General features: G+C 39.7%; 1 protein-coding gene and 1 long non-coding RNA gene across 7 annotated transcripts; both read right to left on the bottom strand.

The window, feature by feature from the left end:
• Positions 1-1,913: 1,913 nt before the first annotated feature.
• On the bottom strand, positions 1,914-4,163 carry LOC143140197 (uncharacterized). Of its 4 annotated transcripts, XR_012990579.1 has the most exons (4): positions 3,973-4,163; positions 3,202-3,232; positions 2,563-2,681; positions 1,914-2,216 (listed from the first exon to the last, which is right to left on the bottom strand). It is a non-coding gene; the product is annotated as an uncharacterized LOC143140197 (long non-coding RNA). The 4 variants fall into 4 exon arrangements; XR_012990578.1 differs by having other exon boundaries at positions 2,563-3,232; XR_012990577.1 differs by lacking the exon at positions 3,973-4,163 and having other exon boundaries at positions 3,202-3,368.
• Positions 4,164-17,057: 12,894 nt separating this feature from the next.
• Positions 17,058-22,073, bottom strand: LOC143140925 (putative thiopurine S-methyltransferase). 3 transcript variants are annotated; one of them, XM_076302083.1, is made up of 9 exons: positions 22,002-22,073; positions 21,101-21,249; positions 20,768-20,860; positions 20,336-20,468; positions 19,529-19,581; positions 17,820-17,894; positions 17,645-17,730; positions 17,482-17,526; positions 17,058-17,355 (listed from the first exon to the last, which is right to left on the bottom strand). In XM_076302083.1, exons 2-9 carry the CDS (start codon positions 21,193-21,195, stop codon positions 17,237-17,239), a joined length of 699 nt encoding a protein of 232 aa, XP_076158198.1. In that variant the 5' UTR covers positions 21,196-21,249; positions 22,002-22,073; the 3' UTR covers positions 17,058-17,236. The 3 variants fall into 3 exon arrangements, with proteins under 3 accessions (XP_076158198.1, XP_076158199.1, XP_076158200.1); XM_076302084.1 differs by having other exon boundaries at positions 22,007-22,070; XM_076302085.1 differs by having other exon boundaries at positions 21,101-21,323; positions 22,002-22,060.
• Positions 22,074-23,233: the final 1,160 nt, after the last annotated feature.

The following is a 23,233-nucleotide window of genomic DNA, read 5'->3' as shown; positions in this document are numbered from 1 at the left end:
GGGGACGAATGCAGTTGATACTAAAGTCTTCCGACGCCCTCTACTGGACGACGACGTGATCTGCGCAGACCTTGAGAAGACAATCGGCAACAGTTGTGTGTGTGTGCATGGGCAATTCGACAAACTATATTGTGCAAATACAGTAACGTTATCCATATGGGCTCTGTGCACTGGCTTACTTAAAGTCGGCAAACCAGTTTCCGGTTCGATGACAACGCTGTCAATAAACACCTGAAAACGCGTGCCCACCGAAAAGCCTTCCCTACTTATTTTGTGCAGCCGCTGCACGTAGGTTGGCATTTTGGCATGGAGTCGATCATTCTGTGGCACTGCTCAGGTAGGCCTAGTGCACAGAGACCATAAACCCCTACCTCTCTAGGCGCTTTTTGACTTGTTCATGCAGAGGCCCCATCTTCCTTTTTTCTTTGGCATCATCAGCAGAGTTTAAACTACTAAGATAAAACGTGATATAATGCTCCATTAATGGGAGCTCAAATAATTGTCATGAACACTGACTAGCTGGCACAAATTAGTTGCTTAGGCCTACCAGGTGAATTCGAGGCCATTCATATCATCGTTCCATATCCACCGCCCTGGGGGAGGAACATTTATCTGTCGTGGAAAAATAATTGGCCTCGTTACTTAGTTACCAACAAACATTGTTATTTCCTCTGCTGCTTTTAGTCAGAGACGGTTGATAAAGCGAGACGATTCACAGAAGGGTTCTTCCTGTTCCCCTATGACGTAGGGTTCACTAGCGCCACGCCTTTTTAGGAGACTAGCGAGAGATTCTTTACACTGTGGCCCTATGGAAGAAATCATTTTTTCTCGGATTATGCCCCAGCCCTTAATTATACAGCTCGAGATTGGGCATTTTAATGCATTTTCTGTAATTCACATGTGTTCCTTACATTCTGACATCGACATGGCGTTTTTCAGATGAACAGTTAATGAGAAAAACGACTTTGTTTGCCACTTGTCTGTCTGTTTCTGTAACCCACTGGCACGCGATCTACTAAGTAGCCGAAGGTTCTCTGGAATAAGTTACCGTTGCTTACCACTTCGATGTTGATCACTCAATCGCGAAAATGGATTGCGTTCAAATAGGCTGTATAGCAGACGGCCATACACATAAACTAGGGCAGTGGTTTCTCAACCTTTTTTCAGTGATGTACCCCCCTGTGAAATATTTTTTCAGCCAAGTAGCCTTCCCCCTAACCAGCGCAAAGCATTTTTGGTTGAGAAAAAAAAGATTTAAAACAGAGCACTGTGCCATCAGTGTCTAATTTATTAAACTTTGGAACTAATAAACACATACAAAATTCAAACATTTGGATAGTAATCCATGACTACATTTATTGCAAATTATTTGTATATTTTAAAATCTCACGTATCCCCATTTGAGAACCACTGTACTATATATAGTATTGCATATTATTGTTTAACAAGTAGGTCATATCACATAATAATCTGGACAGCCAGGGGTGCGTTTCCCAAAACCATAGTTTGCATTGTAACCAACAAAGTAGCTAACTTAGTTAGCAACTATGGTTATGGGAAACGTGCCCCTGGTTAACAAGTTGCTAACTAGCACACCTAACCAGACGTCTGCTTTCTCAATTAGCCTTACCTCTGATGTTTGATAAAGTAGCGCCAATCGATGTATCCCACAGCGCCGCCACACGGCCATATCTTTAGGCCTACTACAGACGCAAATTACAATGGAAATACACCACTTATTTTTTCATTGACATAAGGCTAAAAATATGATGAACACTGGCATTTCTCTTTCAGATACCATATTATTGAACTAGTAGAAGAAAGAGGTAGCTTGTTAATATAAGGAGTGCCGACTTGTCCATCCGATCCAAACAAGTAAACCTGAGGAAAGGAGGGTATAAAGTGTGTGAGTCTAACTTTGAATGGTATGGTTTTATTTGAAATTCACATTTTCAACAAATCCCACAATTTAACACCTGCATACATAGCCACATTCTGCAGTCTACCCACAAGGAAAAGAATAGCACAACTGCCCTAAACCCCCTCCATCAACTGCCAGTAGATGTGTCCTGCATTGAGTGGTAGTTAAGCATTTACAAAACGAAATACTGTTATTGTCTTTGAATTAACTAACACCCTGAATGGAGTGTAGGAAAGCAGGATCTCTTCGTTTGGTTGGATGAAGGTTGAAGTCATATGGCCAGCATTTACAGCACCTAAAACAGAGACAACACCACGCAAAGTAAAAAAAAAAAAAAAACATCATGAATTACAATTATGTTCTTATGTTCTTGAAATTAAGTTACTACACCTGCACATTGCTTTGCTTAATATGATCCTTCATACTATAAATGCTGTGATAACACAATAGGACTGAAGACTATGATACAGCTGGAGAGGCTGCGAAGTTAGGCAAATACTACGACTGACTTCTTTGAGGCCATGAACAGGCTTTTTGATGTCTTAAATTCACGGTATAAATGTCCATTCAAATCCCCTACTCCAGTTTTAGCATCAGTCAAATTGTGATTACAGCACTTGATTACAAACACAAACACTTACTTCTCAGGCGCATCTCTGACCCCAATCCATGGCGTCGTCCTATAGGACCACAAAGCAGACATCAGATCCACCATCTTACGGAGAGCCTTCAGTGGATTGAGTCTTGGACCTTCAGGTTGCTAGAGAACAATACATATAGTGCAGCAATCATTCTCAGTGTGTTAACTAATGTTGAATAATAGATCTTTTTTTCCATACAGAGGGAAGTTTAAATCTAGTTACAGAGTTTCATAGTGACAGGCTGTTGGTCGAAACATGTTGGCCAATGCAGCCAAAAAGGCTTTTCCTTTGGAGTGCCTTTTGTAGAATTAGTTTCAACTTTATTTTGGTAGTGTTTCATGAAGTCTTCAGGTCTGATTGTTAGTAGCCTATATGAAATTATATTTGATATGTTTAACTTTGAAAGTCTGTAACTTGTATAGGGCAATTCCACGCAAAACTGTCACATCCATAATGCCAACTAAATACCATGGCATTGTGTTGGTGTTATGGATGTTACAGTTTTGCGTGGAATTGCCCTATACATTTGAATGGCCACAAGAGCGGACAGTTACAGAACACAGTACATAGCATTGACTTATCCTCTGAATAACACAGGTTCAAGTTCATTCCTCCCTGTCATCGCGGGTTCATCCTCACCATCCATAGCGTCCTTCTGCTCGTCCAACAACTGGGGAGAGAATTAGCAAACATGACGTTCATTTTAGTGCTGCTTGATAAGGGTCTGTGCAAGACCATCCGAGAAAAACTACTCACAACTGATGTAACGTTATTCAACACAATCGTTGAGCGCCACCCTGACTACACATTTGCCACCAGAGACAAACTTAATACAAAAATATGTAATGTGCAGGATCGGGGCAGAGATCAGTAGAGAAAATCGTCGCGTCATCAAGGACAGACAGAGAATATGGCGTAAAACTAAATGTTTCACTAGCTGCTACGCTAGGCTGATAATAAAATTCAGTGCACCAACAAATGTGTAGCTACATACGGTAGCTACTCATTTTTTACTAGCAACTAAACACATTTCAAAACTGCTAAATCAATGTCGCTTGCAGTAGATCTGATCCACAAGCTATAGTGATGCCGATTTAGGTAGAGCAAATATCAGGTTCGTAAATTATCTTTGTAGCCTAACTACCAAATTAATCTGGTAGCTAGTGCCTCAGCTAGCTCTGCTATCGGTATCAGATGGTTAGCTAGCTAACGTCAACTAACGTTACTCCTCAATGAGCTAACATTCATGACGGCGACACGAGATAATAATAATGTTATTACCTAAACTCCGCAGACATTTTACTACATAGATAACTCGTTACACTGACACAGACTAATCACAAATACCTTGCCACATTTCAAACTGCCACTTACCTGGAAATCAGACTGCATCTTGCCACGACGATGTACCAAATTCAGTCACCCAGGCCAGCTCCAGTTGGTCACAGCAAGAGAGAGGCGCGAAAATGAAAAATATTTGACGTTTTCATCAACGAGGTAGCGTCAGCGCATTCTGACCACGCCTTTTTAGGAGGCAGGAACTGTGTACAATTCCATTCCATTGTAGAAGCCTGTGCTGCTTTATCTTTGTATATTAAGGATCTTTGTTTTAGTTAAGCAAGCGGAGCTTCCTAGCATAGACCAGAGCCTTGTAGATAGACCTTTATATGGCTCTGGCATAGACTAATCAAGTCTAACGTTATTGATGGAAGCCTAAAAGGCATTAATGGTCGATTTATTTCACGAATTCAACACACAGTTAACACAAGTGGGCCTACCTTTTCAGTTGTTGGTTTAGGCATCCCAAAACTACTCAAATCAAATTATCTTCAAAGCTGAAAACCTTGAAGATCTTTACTGAAAACGACTGGGAAAAAACGACTGGAACATCAACTTTCAGAAACCCCGACATTCTGCGCTATTTGTTTACAAGCAGTGTCTAAGCAACCAGCATAGCCCGTCACCACCACATATGGTCACAGGAATCTTTGGTCACTCACCACGGTTGAGAATGAAGACGCTTGGCTACTTTGTTTCGGCTGTGGGGCAAGGGAAATACATAATGTAACACTGAAATAATGACTAAAAAAGTCAGGCTGTTTGTTTAAGTATAGGCTTACAGTATGCATAATGATTGTGTTGTTGTAGCTTTGTGTAACCCAGACATCAGCAACGTTCATTTTATACGACCAATCACTCCTCGTATCGTGGCTGCCTGCACTTTCCCTGTCCTCACCATAGGAGACCGTTTTTAGCATAGGCTAGGCTAATAATCCAATGACGCCCAGGTGTTATGTAGGCTATTAGTCTATGACTGTCAGTATAGGCTATGCTATGATAATGTAAAAAAAAAGGGACCCTATAGGCAGAGGCGGATAGAGTACACAGCTTCATTACTTGAGTAAAAGTACAGATACCCTTTGCTAAATTTTACTCAAGTACAAATAAAAGTACAACAGTCAGATGTCTACTTAAGTAAAAGTAGGGCCTACTGAAGTACTTGTTTTTAAAAGTAGGCTACTTGAGTATCAAGAGTATAGCCTACATTTTCTAAATATTGCATTACTACTGCCACAGTGCTTACATTTATGTACAGAAATGTCCTACATGGAGTTATGAGAAAAATGTTAATGTTAATACCTTGGAGAATGTAAAATGAATTGGAAGTAAAATCAAGTCATTTTCATCTTTTTACCATGTTGTCAGGGAGGGGCAGTATTTCTAATACATGTATTTAAAATATGTATTTCAAATACAAAATACTATTTTTGTAATTGAAACACTTGAAGCGAAAACTATCATTAACTTGTTCAGAAAATTGAAATGGCGAGGTGGGACCACAGGTTGGCACATTCCCGGGATGGACCTGCTGCGTCTTCATCCAGTGTTTCGTCCATGGTTTAATCCTTTCGTCCATCTAAATCTGACCATGGAGTTGACTTTGGCGGAAAGCTGAAGGTGATTGCTGATAGGCTGTCCCAATAAGTGGCGCCTGCACAATCCAATCACGTTTGAGAGGGAAACAACAAATTGAGGGTTTCCGAGATTTTCCTTTTTTTTAGAAGTAGTAACGGGTACTCACGGTTATGGATAGAAATGTAGTGGAGTACAATATTTGCCTCTCAAATGTACTTGAGTAAAGTCATGAGTACTCCCCAAAAATGATACTCGAGTAAAGTACAGATCCCTCAAAATTGTACTCAAGTACTGTACTCAAGTAAATGTACTCCGTTACTGTCCGGCTCTGCCTATAGGGTTACACTATGTTTTAGCAGGGTAGGCTATAGTATAGAAAGATGGGGAAGATAGGCATAATACAAAATTTGATAGCCTGTTTTATTTGATTAGGTGACAGCAGTTTAGGCCTAGACAACAATAAATGAACTGATGCATCTCTTTTTGAGTTGTTTTGAAGGTACCAAGTTAGAGATCAACCACAGTCTTCTTCACACTGCCTGCTGGCCAAGTAGAAGTACTATGACCCTTGGGAATGGATTATGAGAATGATCAACACCTGGCACATAAAAAAGAAGGTGAGTAAACAAACTTTGAGTTGAAAATTATAGGCTGCATTTCTGTATGTTTTGGCAAAGTGCTGGAAAAACGTGCCTCTTTTCCTTTTTCACTTCCTCAGCACATGAAGGTATTAACATTTGATGTAATAAATCAAGACATATCAGGATTTATTGTGAGGGGTATTTATATACTTAAAATATATATATATATTTATTGTCCAGGGCACAAACAACAAATAGGCATAGGCCTATTGATAATTCTGTAGTGTTACGACATTATGTACTTGTTGTTCAATGTTGTAGTAGCCTACCATATTGCATTAATCTGGGTGAACCCAGACGAACGTGCTCTGCAGGTTGGTCTGGAAAGGAGCCATTTAACGTGCATATCCAAACCACCAAAACCCTTTGGAATTTAGTAAACAACTGCATTTAGATGCCCTTTTGCTGCTGCACTTCTGCAATGATTTGATAAGACTATCAGGAACAGATGTCAATGGACTCCTTTTCAGATGGACCTGCAGAGCAAATTCAAATTTGCTAACAGGTTCATCTGGGTTCATCCTCATTGCATAACATAATAACAATATTGGAAACTTATCTCCATAAGTAAACTACACAACAGACTTAAAGTAAATTTATGTAGATTTTAATAGTTGGTTGTTTTAACTGACATGTGCCTGTATCTTCATATTGGAGACAAGATGAAAAGTTACTCAGATAATTCATAACATCTGTATTTGATCCGAGATGTCTCAAAATTAATTCCCATTGGAATATTGTTATCATGGATCAACAGAAGCGAATCAGTCTCTGTTTGATGGGGGATGTCTATAGCAAATGGTAAATGTAAATGTACTGCATTTATATAGCACTTTTCCATTCATCCGATCACTCAAAGTGCTTTACAATTTCATGCCTCACATTTACCCATTTACACACACAATCCTACACCGACGGCAGAGGCTGCCATGCAAGGTGCCAACCTGCACATCGGGAGAACTTTAGGGTTCGGTTTCTTGTTCAAGGACACCTCGACAGGTTTACATGTAGGAGGAGTTGGGCTTGAACCACCTGAGCCACTTCCGCCCTTGAAAGGATATTCTAATTTGCCTATTGGCAAAATTCAGTTATTCATATTATTTGTGCTTAAAGGGGATGTAAATACAGTGCAACCGGAAAGTATTCAGACTCTTTCAAGTTTTCCACATTTTGTTATATTTCAGACTCATCTTGAAATGGATTCAATTCGGGGTTTTTTCTTCATCAATCTACACACAATACTCCAACACACAAAAATCAGGTGTTTGGAGTGTTTTGTAAATTCATAAAAAATAAAAGTCTGAAATATTCCATTTACATAAGTATTCAGACCCAAGATTATGCTTTAAGGGGTTCATATGCAGTAAGCATTTGATTGCCAGTATGCATTTTGGATAACCGAGATTCCATAGGGCATTTTACAAAATGCATGAATACCTTGGCAAATAAGGGTCTGAAGTACTCATATTGCCATTCTATATTGATCTACTGCTGCACAAAGCTTCACAAGACCTGATGCTAGGGCTCAGTTTTGTTTCTAAGTCATATCAAGCCAATACTCTGTAACTCTGTCAGTACATCACACAGTCACAGTTATTCTAATTGTTTTCCAAAACACTACAGTGTCTCAGCTTTAAGAGGTCAGGCATTTGATTATTGGCCAAAGTACGTAGGAGCAATGCCCTCCTAAGTATGATGTGCAATGTTGGGCAAAAAACTCAAAATGGGGCATAAGTATAATTTATAATTTCCCAGACTTGCAGAATAAAAGATTTGACACATGGCATTGACAATAACCTGGCCTTTTTAGGGGGAATGAGAGGATGCTTAATTGCTTTTTACCTGACATCTTTGAAAGACAGATGCAATGATAAATGCATCCATGGCCAGGATATAATTATACAATATGACATGATTTTAAAAGTGACCTATAACAATATGCAATACACTTTAATTTATTTAGTGCTAATACAATGATTAAGCCTATTTGAAGAGAGAGATGTTTATAATGTGACAATATGTCAGTCATCGTGTGATAACGAAAAATGAATAGGCCTAGACTACTTGTTCTGAGCAACTGTTCTCAGTGAACAGATTGTAAAACTGTTGGCTAAGTTACAGACTCATGAACAACTGATGCTAATTATCTGGAAAACATTCTCTAGCAGCAGTCACATTGTCATTGTTTGTGTCAAACAAGCTGTGGATTTGTTGTAACATTAAAAGATGACTTACTCTGCTCAAATTGATGCTTGAAGCTCCAGTGGTTTCCTTTGAAGATGAACAAAACATTTGGATGAATTTCAGATTCATGTGAACAATTCCAGGATACGCTTTTTTTAATTGGTTGTTGCGTTAAATCTTACCCAGATACAATAGTGCTATTTTCTGATTGACTATTGTGTAGCCCCTTTCGTTATTTTTGATTGGCTGATAAGTGGCAGGCTCGACTAAGAATTCCAGGGGAGACGCGTTTGATTCCTAAACTGACTCTCACCAGATGAATTTCGTTCCGCCTAGCTCCACTCCCATCCATCTGGGATCGGTTCCGTTGAGAGTGATTTCAGCACGAGATTGTATGGTAGAGCCAATCAGGACGCAGGGCGGGAGTTTCATACTGTAGATGTGACGTAGCGTAGAAGCAACTGTGAGACTGTTCTCAGCGTCACGGGTTGGCTTTGATGTGAGTGGTTGAAGTAGCACATCAATAGATGACGGACAAGTGGCTTATCCAATCTTATGCAAGGATTTTTTAATAAGGCCCAGCCTTCTGAAGCACCACTCCAATGGATCGATCCCAGATGGATGAGTGGAGTTAGGCGGAACGAAATTCATCTGGCGAGAGTCAGGTTACTTGATTCCTGCCGGTTCCATAATAGAAAGAGCGGCATTTGGGGGTACTGATCACTGGTGCGGTCGCTGGAACCAGCACTGGAAGAGGCCTTCGGGAGACACTGGGGCATCAAAGATGGTAACTGTCTTTGTCCGGAAGGTCTGACAATGTTACTCACAAAGTTGGGACTGGGCTACTAGAAAACCCAGTGTGCAGTCCTGGGCTACTAGTGCAGAGCACTTCATCGCTAACAGTGCAAAGTCTAATGCTAATCCTAAGTCTATGTAGCCATGAGGTCACCAAGGCATCTGGGTGGTGGAGGAGCTTGCCACCATAAACTTGCAGCAATGCTGTAGTGCTCAGTGCCTGGCATGATTGCCCCACACACCCATATAACTTCTCCTTGCCCAGTGGGCCCTGTGGAGCAAGGTAGGCAGTTACCACCTCCTTGACTCGAGGCAGGGAGGAGCAGCCCAGCTTATCTGTATCATAGAGTGCAAGAAGGCTCAATACCTGTGCACTGGCCTTCGTGCCATGTAAGGGTGTTGCCAGGAGTGCCAGATTTCCTAAAGGCGAAATCCAGAAACACAGGTAATGGGCGATCTATCCTGGTGTAAGCCATCAGTGGTGATGCAGAGTGATGCAGAGTTGTGGAGCTCCTATTAGACCTCTGAAGTTAGCCTACGAAAAGGAACCAAAGCTGCTATCTTTGCCCATATGAGGACATCTGGGTGTCAATTGAAGATACCAATTGTAAATTGGCTCTGGAATAGCAAAAATCAAAGTGAGCCATCTTAACGTACTGAAAACCATAGTATCCACTCGAAGGCGGAGGACAAAAGTGTGTGGAGCAAAACGTCTGCATTTCCGATTTCTTCGCCCCAGCGAGAATTGAACAGGTGCGATAATTCAAAATCCCCATGTGCAGCTCCCTCCCCCTGTATGTAAACTGTTTCTTCACAATTACTGAGTTAAACTCGCATAGTGGTGTCTCGTGAAGATCCTGGACATGTTGCACAGCACTTGTAATGATCCTGGACATGTTGCACAGCACTTGTAATGATCCTGGACATGTTGCACAGCACTTGTAATGATCCTGGACATGTTGCACAGCACTTGTAATGACATTTTCAGTCTGTTAACCCTTAAAGGTGTAGGTTTTTGAACATTCTAAGTTCCGCAACAATTGAAGGTTCTAAAATTCTATGTTGAATTCAATGAACCCAGATATTCTTTAGAATGTTAATTTCCCAACATTCCCGTCACACCGGTGTGACGGTACTCCTTTAAGGCACAAACACTCTGTCTAGCCGCTTTCTAGCCGCCTGGCTGCCATAGCCACACTAGCAGAATACCTTGAGTTAGATTGCACCGATTTTCTTTCCCTTTTTTTCCCTTACCAACAGTACTTAGTGACCTTGAACAACCACACTCTAAAATGTAATTGGACAGAGTTCTCCTTTAAAGGTACACTATGCAGGTTTAGGTATTTTTGGCGACTGTAGAGCTCCCTCTAGAGTCGCGATATATTTATATTTTACTCTGCTGTTGTAAATAGCAAACTTCGGTAACACTTTATTTTAAGGTTCACATGTTAGCCACCAATACATACCTAATTAATACCTGTATTAGTGACTTGTAAGGCATGTGTTAGGTAACATTAACCATTTGTTAGGTGTGTATTTACAAATTTCTTGTTCATGACGAATTAGGCCTTTATTATTGATATAATCTTAACTAGATGTACCGCATAGCGGTACAAAACATGACCGCCACTCAGTCCTGTACATCCGTTCCGCGAAAATAAATCACACTTCAATTTGTCTCCATATTTTACTCCATCCCCCACTCTTGAAACTTTTGTGTATGCTTGTTTGGCATGCCTGAGTGTGTGTGTGCGGCTGCACAGAAAGTAGCCTACTGGTGCTGAAAAGGTGAATAGATTGTAGAATAGCCAAAGAAGATGTAGCATTGTTATAAAACCTTTAAAATCTCTAAACAATCACAAGTAGGGCAGTTCATCACAGTTCATCCATTGCAACTGGATTGATGAAAGGTCACTTACACCTGTAGGCTACATTGTATTTGGGAAAAGCAAAAGGTATCAGCATAATGTTATTTATTTATTTATTTATTTATTTATAAACAAAAACATCTCTGTCAGTTCCATGCCATTTTCAACAGCTATCAAAAACAAAGGTCATTTTTGGATGGATGGATTTTTTTGTGAATGTTTCTTCTTCTACATAAGATTTTAGTCATCTTTAGTTCATGTAATACTTTATTGTCAATGCACAAATTAAGTAACAGTAGTCTGAAACGTTATTGTTATTGCACAAATTAAGTAACAGTAGTCTGAAACGAAATGCTGTTTTACATCTAGTGGTGCAAATAACTGACATGTCCAAATGGGCCTTGATGAAATGCGTCGCTAGACTGTTCATACACATTTTAACGGGCCAAAGTTGAAGAGCGGTTGTCCGTTATTGTTCGTGCAAATATAGGCTGATTCATGTTCCCTTGCATTGTGTAACTGAGGTCCATGGCTAGTCTGGCTTTCACCAGACCAAGCTCAATCTTTTAAGAAATCAAAAAATAAATAGCGGGCAGATCAGGCTGGGTTCACCAAGCCTAGTCCATAGGCACCCGATATTGTTCACGCTCTGGCTATTCTAAATGCAAAAATGCATCAGGGAGTTATGACAAAACTGTAACTAACAAACTAGATCCTAATAGAAAGCTGTTAGCTTCCCTAAGCTACAGGTAGGCTTATAAGGTAGGCCTATTTACAACATAAATTGTCAATAGGCTATGCTGGCGACACAAATAAAATCTCCTTTGGAAACCAATGGCTTACGCCTTACAGTATCAAGCGTACTTAAACTGCCATATCGTGGCGAAAAGTTGTAATAAAATTCACGCAGCTCCATGAGTCAAGGAAAGCGCGAATGAAGTAGCCACTTCTAAATGGGACCCACTACACAGTAGCTTAAGGTGTGTTGCTAAAGCAGCCATAATGAAATGAAGGTCTCATTGTTTGGATACTTCACACACATGTGCTTTTTAATTTCACAGACTACAACTACCAAGCTGGAATCAAAGCACATCGATTCCCCTCTCACACCCTGCACGCACTTAAAACAAAATAAACAGGCGTCTCAGTCTCACGCATGTATAGGCAAAACTGTATCAGACCGGTGTAACGTTAGTAAATCTTCCATTGCACAGAATGATTTTTGTAGCACGTGCAACAAATGACCGTCGAAATATACAATTACAGTGCTGCTATCAATTTGCTTGGTATAACCGCATTTATAGTTTTCTACAAATGCAATCAATCAAATTGGCCTCCATCACTCAACCAACGCTAACGGTAACATTACCTAGGTCCTTATTGATATAAGATTAACTTACATGCAGTAAAAACCAAGCACGTCCGATAAACATCCTCAGATTTATTTCGGCTTCAAGAAGAAATGGGAATTACATTTCATGTGAACATCATCCTATCCTTATTAGACGTTCTCTGCGGTAAACTATAGTCCTTGTAGGAAGCGTCCATTGTTATTCCAACCCACGTTTAACTTCCAACAAAATTACGTCTCACTGCAACGATGCGCCATCTAGTGGACAAACGAATACTTATCGCCAATACTGGAAATGCAGCCATGATGATGATGATGATGATGAATATTTATTTTGGCTTTCTTTTAATCCTACTGAATTTGTAATTATGTATCGGCCGTTCTAATACCGATAGTATGTGGGTGCCTGTGTGTGTGTGCATGTGTATATGTGTGCACCGCCATCTACAGGCCTACAGTGTACAGTCACTAAATGTACACATAATCTAATTTTTTTAAGACCCCCCCATGGATGAAATTCTACGAAACTTGGCATACCCCCAGAGAATGCCAGGTCAATCATACACATACAATTTGGTGCAGTTCTGAACATCTTAACTGAAGATAGGGGCGATTAAAGCAGAATAATATTGCATTTTCATTTTTTACAGGGGGGGTGCAAATCACAAATGAGTGATTATGGGCCAGATTGATGTGGGCCCTTGAGACCAACATACCATAAAAGATTCTTCATCCTCGGTGCCACGGTTCAGGTAGTTATTTAGGAAAAACTGCTTTTTTTGCGGTTCGGGGGGCCCAGCACGGGGGGGGAGTGGACCCTGGGGACGAAACAAAATTTTTCCGTAAAAGTCTAGTGGGGCTACATACCCACCAAATTTCATGTGCCCCGGTGGTTCGGTGTCCCGGGTATCGTTGACCAAAAATTCAGGAAGTAGATGACGGGAAAAAAAAAAAAAAAAACTTTGACAATCCCTATATGACCGCTTCGCTAGCTTCGCTAGCGGCGGTCATAATAATGACCTTGTAAGCCTTGATCTCTACATACTAATTAGTAGTAAGTACCAAAAAAGAATATGCATAACCTACTTGTATACTGTCTGAATAAATCCCAAATAGTAGGAGAACAGTTGTAGAATAAGCAAGTGTATGGCTCAACCTCATTGCTGCATTTCACTGCAGGTTGCTGTGTCAAACAGCACTTAATAACTGGGAGATTGGCTCCCATTCTAAAGTGGAAACTGGTTCCTTGGCAGCAAGCACATATCATCAGTAATACCTCTGCAGTATGTACTTATTAGTCATGAATTGGTTCCATATTCTAAAGTCAGGCATTATTATTATTAAGAATTATATGATGGGAACAGTCTAGACTATAACTCCTGGTCAATACAGACATTCTTTACCCTTAATACATTGCTAGTGCATACATTGTTTATTCAAAACCTTCTCCCAATTTTGATAAAATACTAGTCCACTCTGGCAAGTAAATAGCAAATGTTCTTTTGTGTTATTTCTTTACTGCCACAGTTTTCAGGCAAATAGGCCTGCTGTGTACAAGTTTTTGATACTGTATGTGGTAGGTGGGTCCCGTTTCAAAGAAGACCACCACAGATGTGTTGAATGACAATTCTTTTGCCCTTTTTATTTGTTTAAAAGACGTATTTTTATCCTGTCAATTCTAGTTAAACTAGCTTTTGCTAGTCTTTTTGTGATTTGTGAGCTCATTGAGAGTACAATGTAACATGTTTACAGAACTTGTTAAATAAACATTGTCAGTGCTGTCACTTTTCTCATCTTCTTTTCTATTGTTAACACCCTCCCAGCCTCTACTTTAGAACAGGGACCATATTTTGAATGAACAATGTATGCACTAGCAATGTATTAAGGGTAAAGAATGTCTGTATTGACCAGGAGTTATAGTCTAGACTGTTCCCATCATATAATTCTTAATAATAATAATGCCTGACTTTAGAATATGGAACCAATTCATGACTAATAAGTACATTCTGCAGAGGTATTGATGATGATAATGTGCTTGATACCAAGGAACCAGTTTCCACTTTTGGGAGCCAATCTCCCAGTTATTAAGTGCTGTTTGACACAGCAACCTGCAGTGAAATGCAGCAATGAGGTTGAGCCATACACTTGCTTATTCTACAACTGTTCTCCTACTATTTGGGATTTATTCAGACAGTAAAGTAGGTTATGCATATTCTATTTTGGTACTTACTACTAATTAGTATGTAGAGATCAAGGCTTACAAGGTCATTATTAAGATTATATCAATAATAAATGCCTTATTCGTCATGAACAAGAAATTTGTGAATACACACCTAACAAATGGTTAATGTTGCCTAACACATGCCTTACAAGTCACTAATACAGGTATTAATTAGGTATGTATTGGTGGCTAACATGTGAACCTTAAAATAAAGTGTTACCCAAACTTCTTGTGACTTATTCCCCCTGTACACAATAGAAATGATTTTGTTGTGGAGGTGAAGGATTAACAACAGGCAAAAACTATCTCCAAAGAACTATATCTACTGACAAGGTAATGTTTCATGAGTCTCGCGAGATTTGTCGGGCCACAGTTCTTGAAGTTGCATGGCTGGTTTTCTCGGTTGTGACTCGCTACGTCTATGCTGTATAGCTAGGCAAACAATTCGCCTATTAAAAGTTTGTTTACCATCAAATTGGCTTCGTAAGGGTTATACATCGTGAAAATCTTACATAGTGTACCTTTAAGGAATTGCTGGCTGAATTGCTTGTTTTTGTTTTTTTCCACAGAAGTTATTCTCCATATGCTTAAACTTTTAGGCCAGAAAATTCTCAAGTGGTTTCTTGTTCTGAAAATATAAATATAATCTCTCTGTCCCGGACTTCATTTCGCCCACACAGCACCTTGTCAAGGTTGTTTTGAAGCAGCCTGTCAGACAATGAAAAAGAGTGACATTGCGTAAACATATAGGCAAACACACTGCCGTACCTTGTTTATGTAAAGTGAACAGGAATGAACAAAATAGTAGTGCTAAAGGTAAAGTAAAAATGTTTTAGCCACAACTCTAATAAATCTAGACCATGATGTTTCTGTAATACTGCAGTTAATCCTCCAAAAGCAATTATGTCGTGCCTGACTATAATTCCACTATTTTAAAGGATTGTGTACTTGTGAACTTGGGGCTGGTGGAAGCCAGTCCTGCCCGTCTGCCAACGGTCCTCCCACTCTGACAATGCCATCACCCTATTTGCCTGAGCTGCCATCCTGAACCAGCCCAACCAACGCAGGATAGCCGTGAATATAATCTCTCTGTCTTTTCTGTGTATCTCATTTTCTCACTCTTTTCTGTCTCCTTTTCTCTTCAACTCTCTGTATCTTGATCTGAGGGCACAGTACAAATCTCTTGACATCCTGTTTCAGACAAGAAGCTTCATCTAGAGTTCAGAGCATTCTCTGCAAACCTACAACTTAACTTTTATATTTATGCCTTTAGAAATGACTCGGCAAGTCCTAATTATCTCCAATGTTCTTCAGTTTTTTTAATTGACTGTCATTGCTAGTTTCAGCGGTTGTATTATCTATGCTTTGTTTTATCTACAGTATGCATTTAAAGACCTTGTAGCCTTACGTAAGGTAGGGATTGTCTATAAGCATGTATGTGGGCAATGAAAACATTAATGGCAAAGCTAATGAAGAAATTTCATTCAATGCACCTTTGCTATAAATGTTTGTCTATGCCTTCAGATAACTTCAATGAGTCTTTCCCGTTTCTAGTGTAGGTTAACCTAATGGATGCCATTTTGGTTTGATTGGAGAAAGGACACCAGCAGCTCACAATAAAGTTGGCTTGACAAAGATGAGCAGAGAAGACATTGACGGATGTCAGAAATGTAGGTTGGCTGGCATACCATGCATTAACTAATATTTGTGAACACAAATATCACAGTTGTGATATGTCGTGTCGTGTTTTTGATGTATCATGATAGTAGATGACAGAGCCAGGTAAATGTGATCAATAATGTTCTTTTTATGCCCTTCGAGAGGAACTGTGGTGATCCCACCGTCTGCATTTTGCCTATTTCTAAGAAAGGCTTTCACTCAAGTGTGGTGTGGCAGGAGCATATGTAGGCTAACTCTCCAGCAGACCTTTCTCCCTCCTCTTTTTCCTCACTGTTACCAAGTTACTTTATACTTTACTTTATATGTAAATTATAGCTTAAGTTCAAAGTGACACAGACTTGCATTGCTGTTGATCAACTCCAGGTCTGGTGAAGGCCCAGATTTGAACAGATGCAGTTCCAGCTTGTTTCTCTTGTCAGGGCCGTCCTGGCCCTGCACTGTGCCAGTTGATTAGAAAATATTGGTATCACTGAGTTACTTGTTCTGACTGTGTGATTGCCACAGTGCCAAAGCCTGTTCATCCATGGTTACATTTGAGGCTTTTTGTCTATTTAACTACTTTTGAATTTTTAGTTCCATACAAAAATGTACACTTACAAAAATTGTAATTTGAACGTGTCAAGCAAGTTGATTTGTTATTGCTCGATGGTGTTTTATGCCCCCAACGTCGTCTTCCAGGCAGCGCTGCCTCCGCTGACTTAAAGGCACCTAATCCCAAACCTAACCCCAACCCTAACCTTAACCCATGCCTAACCCTAGTGCCTTCCAGGCAGCGTGCTCTGATACGCAATTCACATATCTTATTAACTTAAACTTAATTATTTGAGATAATAACAACCTTATGCATAAAAAACCTGCTTTGTTTATTGTCAAATTAATGAAGAAAATTACATCAGTAACATCAATCAAAAAGAACACAGATTATGTCACACATACTCTGATAAGAGGATCACTCATTTTAGCAGCATTTTTGCTTTCCTAAAACCATTCTTCAAACCCACTTAGTCTCCATTCAGGCCTAATTAGCCTTCAGAGTCAGCAGATGCACTTTCTCTGTGAGGTAGTCCAAACCCCAATCCTTGTGGCGATCCATGAAAGCATCCTCTGATTGCAGGAATGCAATATCACAGGTTTTACCTGCAATTAAATTAGCATGACAATACAACTGATGACAATACTAATGTAAAATTATACTAAACATTTGTGAGGCTATTACATTGTCATAACATGAAGGAGACACGTGTAATCAACTGTGACACTTACCAAAGAGATTTTTAACATCCTCATCAGAAACTAAAAATGGAGGACCTGCATGACATAAATTCTGTTTTTAACTTTCAGAGCTATAACTTTCTCCCCCCACTCATTTCTCAATTTTATCTGAACCGATGTATTCAAACAGTAGGCTAAATATGTTTGCTCTTACCTTTGTATAACTCTGGGTTATACAACAATGTGTCCAGGAGATACCTGCAGTTCTTGTCCATTAGGGATAGGATGAGAGTAGCATACCTATAAAAACAATCATAACATTATAAACAATTCAGTCCTGTGAGGCATTTTGGTGATTTAGCTATGAAGTTTATGAGAAAGGGGCTCACTTTTCTCTGTCACAGGGGTTAATGGCCACCAGGGAACCTCTGTCCCAGATTCCCCCAAACTGCCCTACAACATCACTGCAAAAGTGATAAGAACATTAGTAGGACGTTGTCTGTTATTACAACTTTTTCAAATACAGACATTAAAGAAAGAGACAGATTATTTTTCCGCAGCAAAACACGCTTTGCAGCAAAAACCATAAAACATACAGACACCCAAATATTCACTGTAAGTCCCAAAGCAGTACATTGAAAACTGAAATTCCTTTTTATCCCAGGCTAGGCTTGATCATAAGCTCATTCATATTGACACATAGAAGTTATATACTAAATATGCCACAAAAAGGGTGGTACAATTGAGATTAACCTACAATTGTGAAATTTTGTGTGCTTATTCTTGGTCCCACAGGGCTCTACACTAACATTTTTTTCCAGGAGCACTTGTGCCCCCAAGTTAAAAAATTTAGGAGCACAGACAAAAATTTGGGAGCACAGTCAGTTCTGTACTTAACTTACACATAATCTAACATTACACTGCAGCTAACAGTTAAACATGCCAGTGCACCAATTGCGAATATTAAGAATGACTGACAACATTTAGGCTACAGGAAACAGGATTTTAAAGATCAGTGCCTACTTTATTTTCAGTCTGTTTTATTTTCCTACATTTTGTTAATGTAAAATAATATAATACATTGCCATATTTGCATTTAGCCTGTATATCAAGTATCCTGCCAAATGTAGGCTAATTTATTTATTTGTGAATCCACCTGTAGCTAATCCAAATATGCCCATGTGACCTATCTGACTGCATACTGCCTAATACTACTACTAAAACAGTCAATTTTCTCTTCCACAAAACATAGTCTAATCAAGGATATATATATATTTTTATACTTTTATTTTTTTATTTGAAATATCTGCATTGCTGGGGGCAGTAGCCAAACGTTAGGCCTACACTCGTTTTGCACTTAAGCTTGTATTCGGTGTAAACAAACAAGCATGCGTGGAAGCCTGGAGTTGTCAGTAGCGTTCTACCTATCTACGGGAAGCTACTTTTATGCCTGTTCGCTACAGCTATATTTTGCATATTGCAGCCAATACGTCAACTGGGCTAAAAAGCATGTTAGGTTACCTTTCCTTTCTTTCACTGCATTCTCAGAATCTTATCCTGTTCCTCCTATATCCAATTAATTCGGTGGATAGAAGGCGGAAGAACTAATTTCTTCAATCTTTTCATCTTGGCTGGCTAGTCTAACTTTCCGCTTTCTCTGCGCGCTCATGGATTTCATAGAAGCGACTACTACTATCGAGTCCCAACGCGAAACTGCTAACGTTGATGGGAGGTGTAGTTTTATGCTGCATTCGCGACGTGATTCTATGGTTTGCACCAGTACTGTTTCTCGATGTTGCGGTGTATTTTGTAGACAAACATTGACATGGTTAGAAGTCATTCGCACCAGTGCGCCTAAATATTTTTTTGCACTCGCACATCATCATTTTTACTCGCATATGCGAGTGAAATGGGCGCACTGTAGAGCCCTGTCCCATATATACTCACATTTCCTATACTGCATGTGCCTTTTTTGTCAGATAGTTGAACAGTTCAACCATTTCCCTTTAGAGGCCACTTCATCCACAACTGCTTGGAACCCATTAATCGCCATCTGCAGCTATATTTCATTTCTAAGTAGGAATTGTGTCTGTTATACCTGGAAAACTTGTAGAGGTCACACTGGTACAGAGAGATCTTTCCGTTGGAACTCTGCAAAGGAAATGAGATGTGTTTTTTTTGCATATTTGTCTTTATCGCTAGAATCTTGATATAGATCACATTTAGAGTATGTGGGTCTCTCAAGAGACACCAGTTTGTCAGCTGAGCCAGAATGGGACCTAGGCTGAGTTATTTTATCCTTTTCAAATTCTTTCACACAAATGGCATTTGAGGGCGTTTTTGGGCGGTAACCAGGCGGTAACCAGGTACACCATGCTGTTGGAGGTGCAAACAAACGCTGCATCACCATTGAAAAAGCACAGTTTTTATAGCCATCCATGTGTGTTCACTTCTGGCTCCTTGGCTATGAATTTGGTAATTATAGCGGGCTATTTGACGTCTTTAGAACACTAAACATATCAGAGGTGTCAAATGTTGAGTTACTCCAGTCTACATTTTTATGATGTTAATCACTCCCATGATGTAATGCTATTGTCTATCGAAAGTAAAATGACTGTTTTGAAGTAAACTAATGGTCAAATCAACCAAAACTCTGATATTGTTTGCACCTCCAAGTGGTCTGTGACATATGTTTGTGTGAAAGAATAAAAATCAGTGTTTCAATCATGCAAGAAATCAAACATTCAAAGTATGATCTAGATCAGTAAACTGAAAGTACAATGTTCAAATAAAGAATGCAATGCAAACATAACTTATTTCATAGTTAAAAGGATACTGTATATTTCATTAAAAGGGTGTAGTTTCACTGTTGTGGAGTAAACTATAAGTGTGTAAAATGGTGTACCTTGAACACCTTTGCTCCTGGTATGGCTGGGACAGACTCTTCACTGTAGGTCAACTTGTGCTCTTCAAAGAACTGCTTAATAGCCTTTTCGGATATCTCTACCCCTACCACGGAATGGCCCTTATCTGCTAGCCTGCATGAAGGATACATTCACAGAGTGTAGCAGTTAAAATCTTCCAGAATAATAAAAAATGCACAATAATTTTAAAGAATGTCAGAATCAATATGGTTTTATGACCACTTTTACTTGAAACACCACCTGATGCCTGTCTTCATCCATCTGTAAGTCACTTTGGACAAAAGTGTCTACTAAATACAATAACCATAACCATATCTATCCTAGCATTGTTTTAAATTGACTAAAGGTGAGGTTGTAAAGCTTCAAAGCTTCTTAACTTTTCATAACACCAGGTAGTAAAACTACAGACAAACCATTTCATGTCAACAGCTTTCCCACAGAGAGGAAAAAAGAACCGGACTTCATTTCGCCCACACAGCACCTTGTCAAGGTTGTTTTCAAGCAGCCTGTCAGACAATGAAAAAGAGTGACATTGCGTAAACATATAGGCAAACACACTGCCGTACCTTGTTTATGTAAAGTGAACAGGAATGAACAAAATAGTAGTGCTAAAGGTAAAGTAAAAATGTTTTAGCCACAACTCTAATAAATCTAGACCATGATGTTTCTGTAATACTGCAGTTAATCATCCAAAAGCAATTATGTCGTGCCTGACTATAATTCCACTATTTTAAAGGATTGTGTACTTGTGAACTTGGGGCTGGTGGAAGCCAGTCCTGCCCGTCTGCCAACGGTCCTCCCACTCTGACAATGCCATCACCCTATTTGCCTGAGCTGCCATCCTGAACCAGCCCAACCAACGCAAGATAGCCGTGACTCCTCGCTTTGATGCTCACTGTTGAAAATTAACGAAAAGTCTTGTGACTCATTCACAAATGCATGTCATCTTATCCTGGCAGGTTGTGAAGACTGTGGAAATAAATAAGAGTGAAACACACACTGGGCAAGCTATCGCCTAATAATATCACAATGCCGAAACCATTCAAAATGAGTGAAAATAACTTTCCCAGATTCAGAGTAGCATTTAGAGCATTTCCTGACAGGCTTCTGTCAATGCAAAAACCTATGCCCTACAATGCAAATATTCAGACACATTCAAGGTTATACCGTCAAATTAACTTTTAACAAAAATAAGATACCCATAGCTTTATCATAGCCTATAGATAAACCGTCATCAGTCGACCCACGCCACACTTTTGGACACTGATTTACAGGATAGTCACATCAAGTTCACGATGAACACGTGAGTTGGGAGCGAGTCCATTGTGCCTATGCATAGCAGGTCGGTTACATCATTGTACATACATTGACTGGCAGTACAGTACCCAACAGTGGCCTAGCCTACTTTGTCAGAAATAACAATTCAAACTCGTACATTAATTACACGTGACATTAATTACACGTGAAGTTGATATAATGTTGCCGTCCATAACATGCCATTCATTCATTCATCCGCTTTCTAAACTTCACTGAACGTTAAATATTTGGCTGGCTGATGACAGCACACAGAACTATGGTCAACTATGGACAACTGGACAACTATGGACACAACAATTACAAGAAAATGTTTGTTGTCTATTAGCTTACCTTACCTAGCTGAAATGCTTTCATACATTCAGCTGTTGATGTTTTGCTATTTCTCTAACAGGAAGTCGCTGTAAGGGGAGGAGTTCCCGTTTTGTCAGCCTCTTGTGTAACAGAGGTTTTATTTTTGATACACAGGAGGGCGCTAGTGTATCAGGGAACACCTGTTACACACTCCACACACCCTGATGGGACATTAGGTCCATTATAAATGGAGTAATTCCTTTGATATCTCTATGCCAGTTTATCCTCTTTTCATGAGCTATCTGTTTTTATATTTGGTTTGGTAAACATCATGGAATAAACGAATAATGAGACTTTGTCAATGCACAAATAGCCTTATGGACTTGTCCTCTGTTATTATTCACTAGCCAACACCCTAATTTCATGTAGGCTATATAGGCCGTTATGTGGCGTTTTTATGAAGTTCTATAGACGTTTTCTGTAATATTATCATTGATTAGGCTGCCTAATTTGTGTTCAGTGCAAATTAATCTGCCTAGGTCTTTTGAAAAAGTAAAAGAGGCCATCTCTCATATCTAGAGATCAACATTTGCAGCACTCTAAGAGATAAAAAAAAAAAGATGGCCTAGGCCCAATTCATAACTTGCACTAATTAATGTATGCTAAGTATGCGACTTTCAAACATAGTAGAGATGTTGTTCCCAGATGAAGGGCCCATACAAGACATTTTGCGTACGGAAAAAGGAACATTATTTAAATCAATGTAATATAGGCCACTATTAATACTATAGCCTAGGATTTGCAGTTGCTCTGTAGGCCTACTTTAGGCTACTTTATAGGTCTAAATCGTAGGCTGTTTCAGTAGACCTGTCGTGTCTGTAGAGTATTCTGTATGATCTCGCTCTCCTTTCTGAACAGTAAAGTCAGCTTACAAAAAGACTCAATTGCGGTGCTCCGTTTTGGTTCACTTCGAAGTCGAGCGCCATACGTGTAATTCAGTGGCCCAGAAGCCACAGATGTCGTTCAGCACCGCTGTCCAGATGTGCAGGTTTACTTTAAATACAGCTCTATCATCTATGGAGGCACCTCAAAGCTCAGCTAACCAATCAGAGATGCCGGGGGCGGGTCGTACGGAATGTTGTGGATGAGAAAATGGACAATTTACCTCAGATAATACGGCGCAAATGGACACAGTGTGTATGGGTGCGTGTATCCCAGCCCACTTGAGCAGGATAAGGCTCCAATATGACCACGCCGGAGCTTGACAGCGG

The sequence above is a fragment of the Alosa pseudoharengus genome, unplaced genomic scaffold (assembly GCF_046254945.1).
Source record: "Alosa pseudoharengus isolate Yale_2024_CS ecotype anadromous, Long Island Sound unplaced genomic scaffold, YU_APseudo_1.1 YU_APseudo_1.1_scf_23, whole genome shotgun sequence".
Classification (NCBI taxonomy): domain Eukaryota; kingdom Metazoa; phylum Chordata; class Actinopteri; order Clupeiformes; family Clupeidae; genus Alosa; species Alosa pseudoharengus.
Note: the sequence above shows the minus strand (reverse complement) of the source record. Positions and strands in the feature narration are given on the sequence as shown.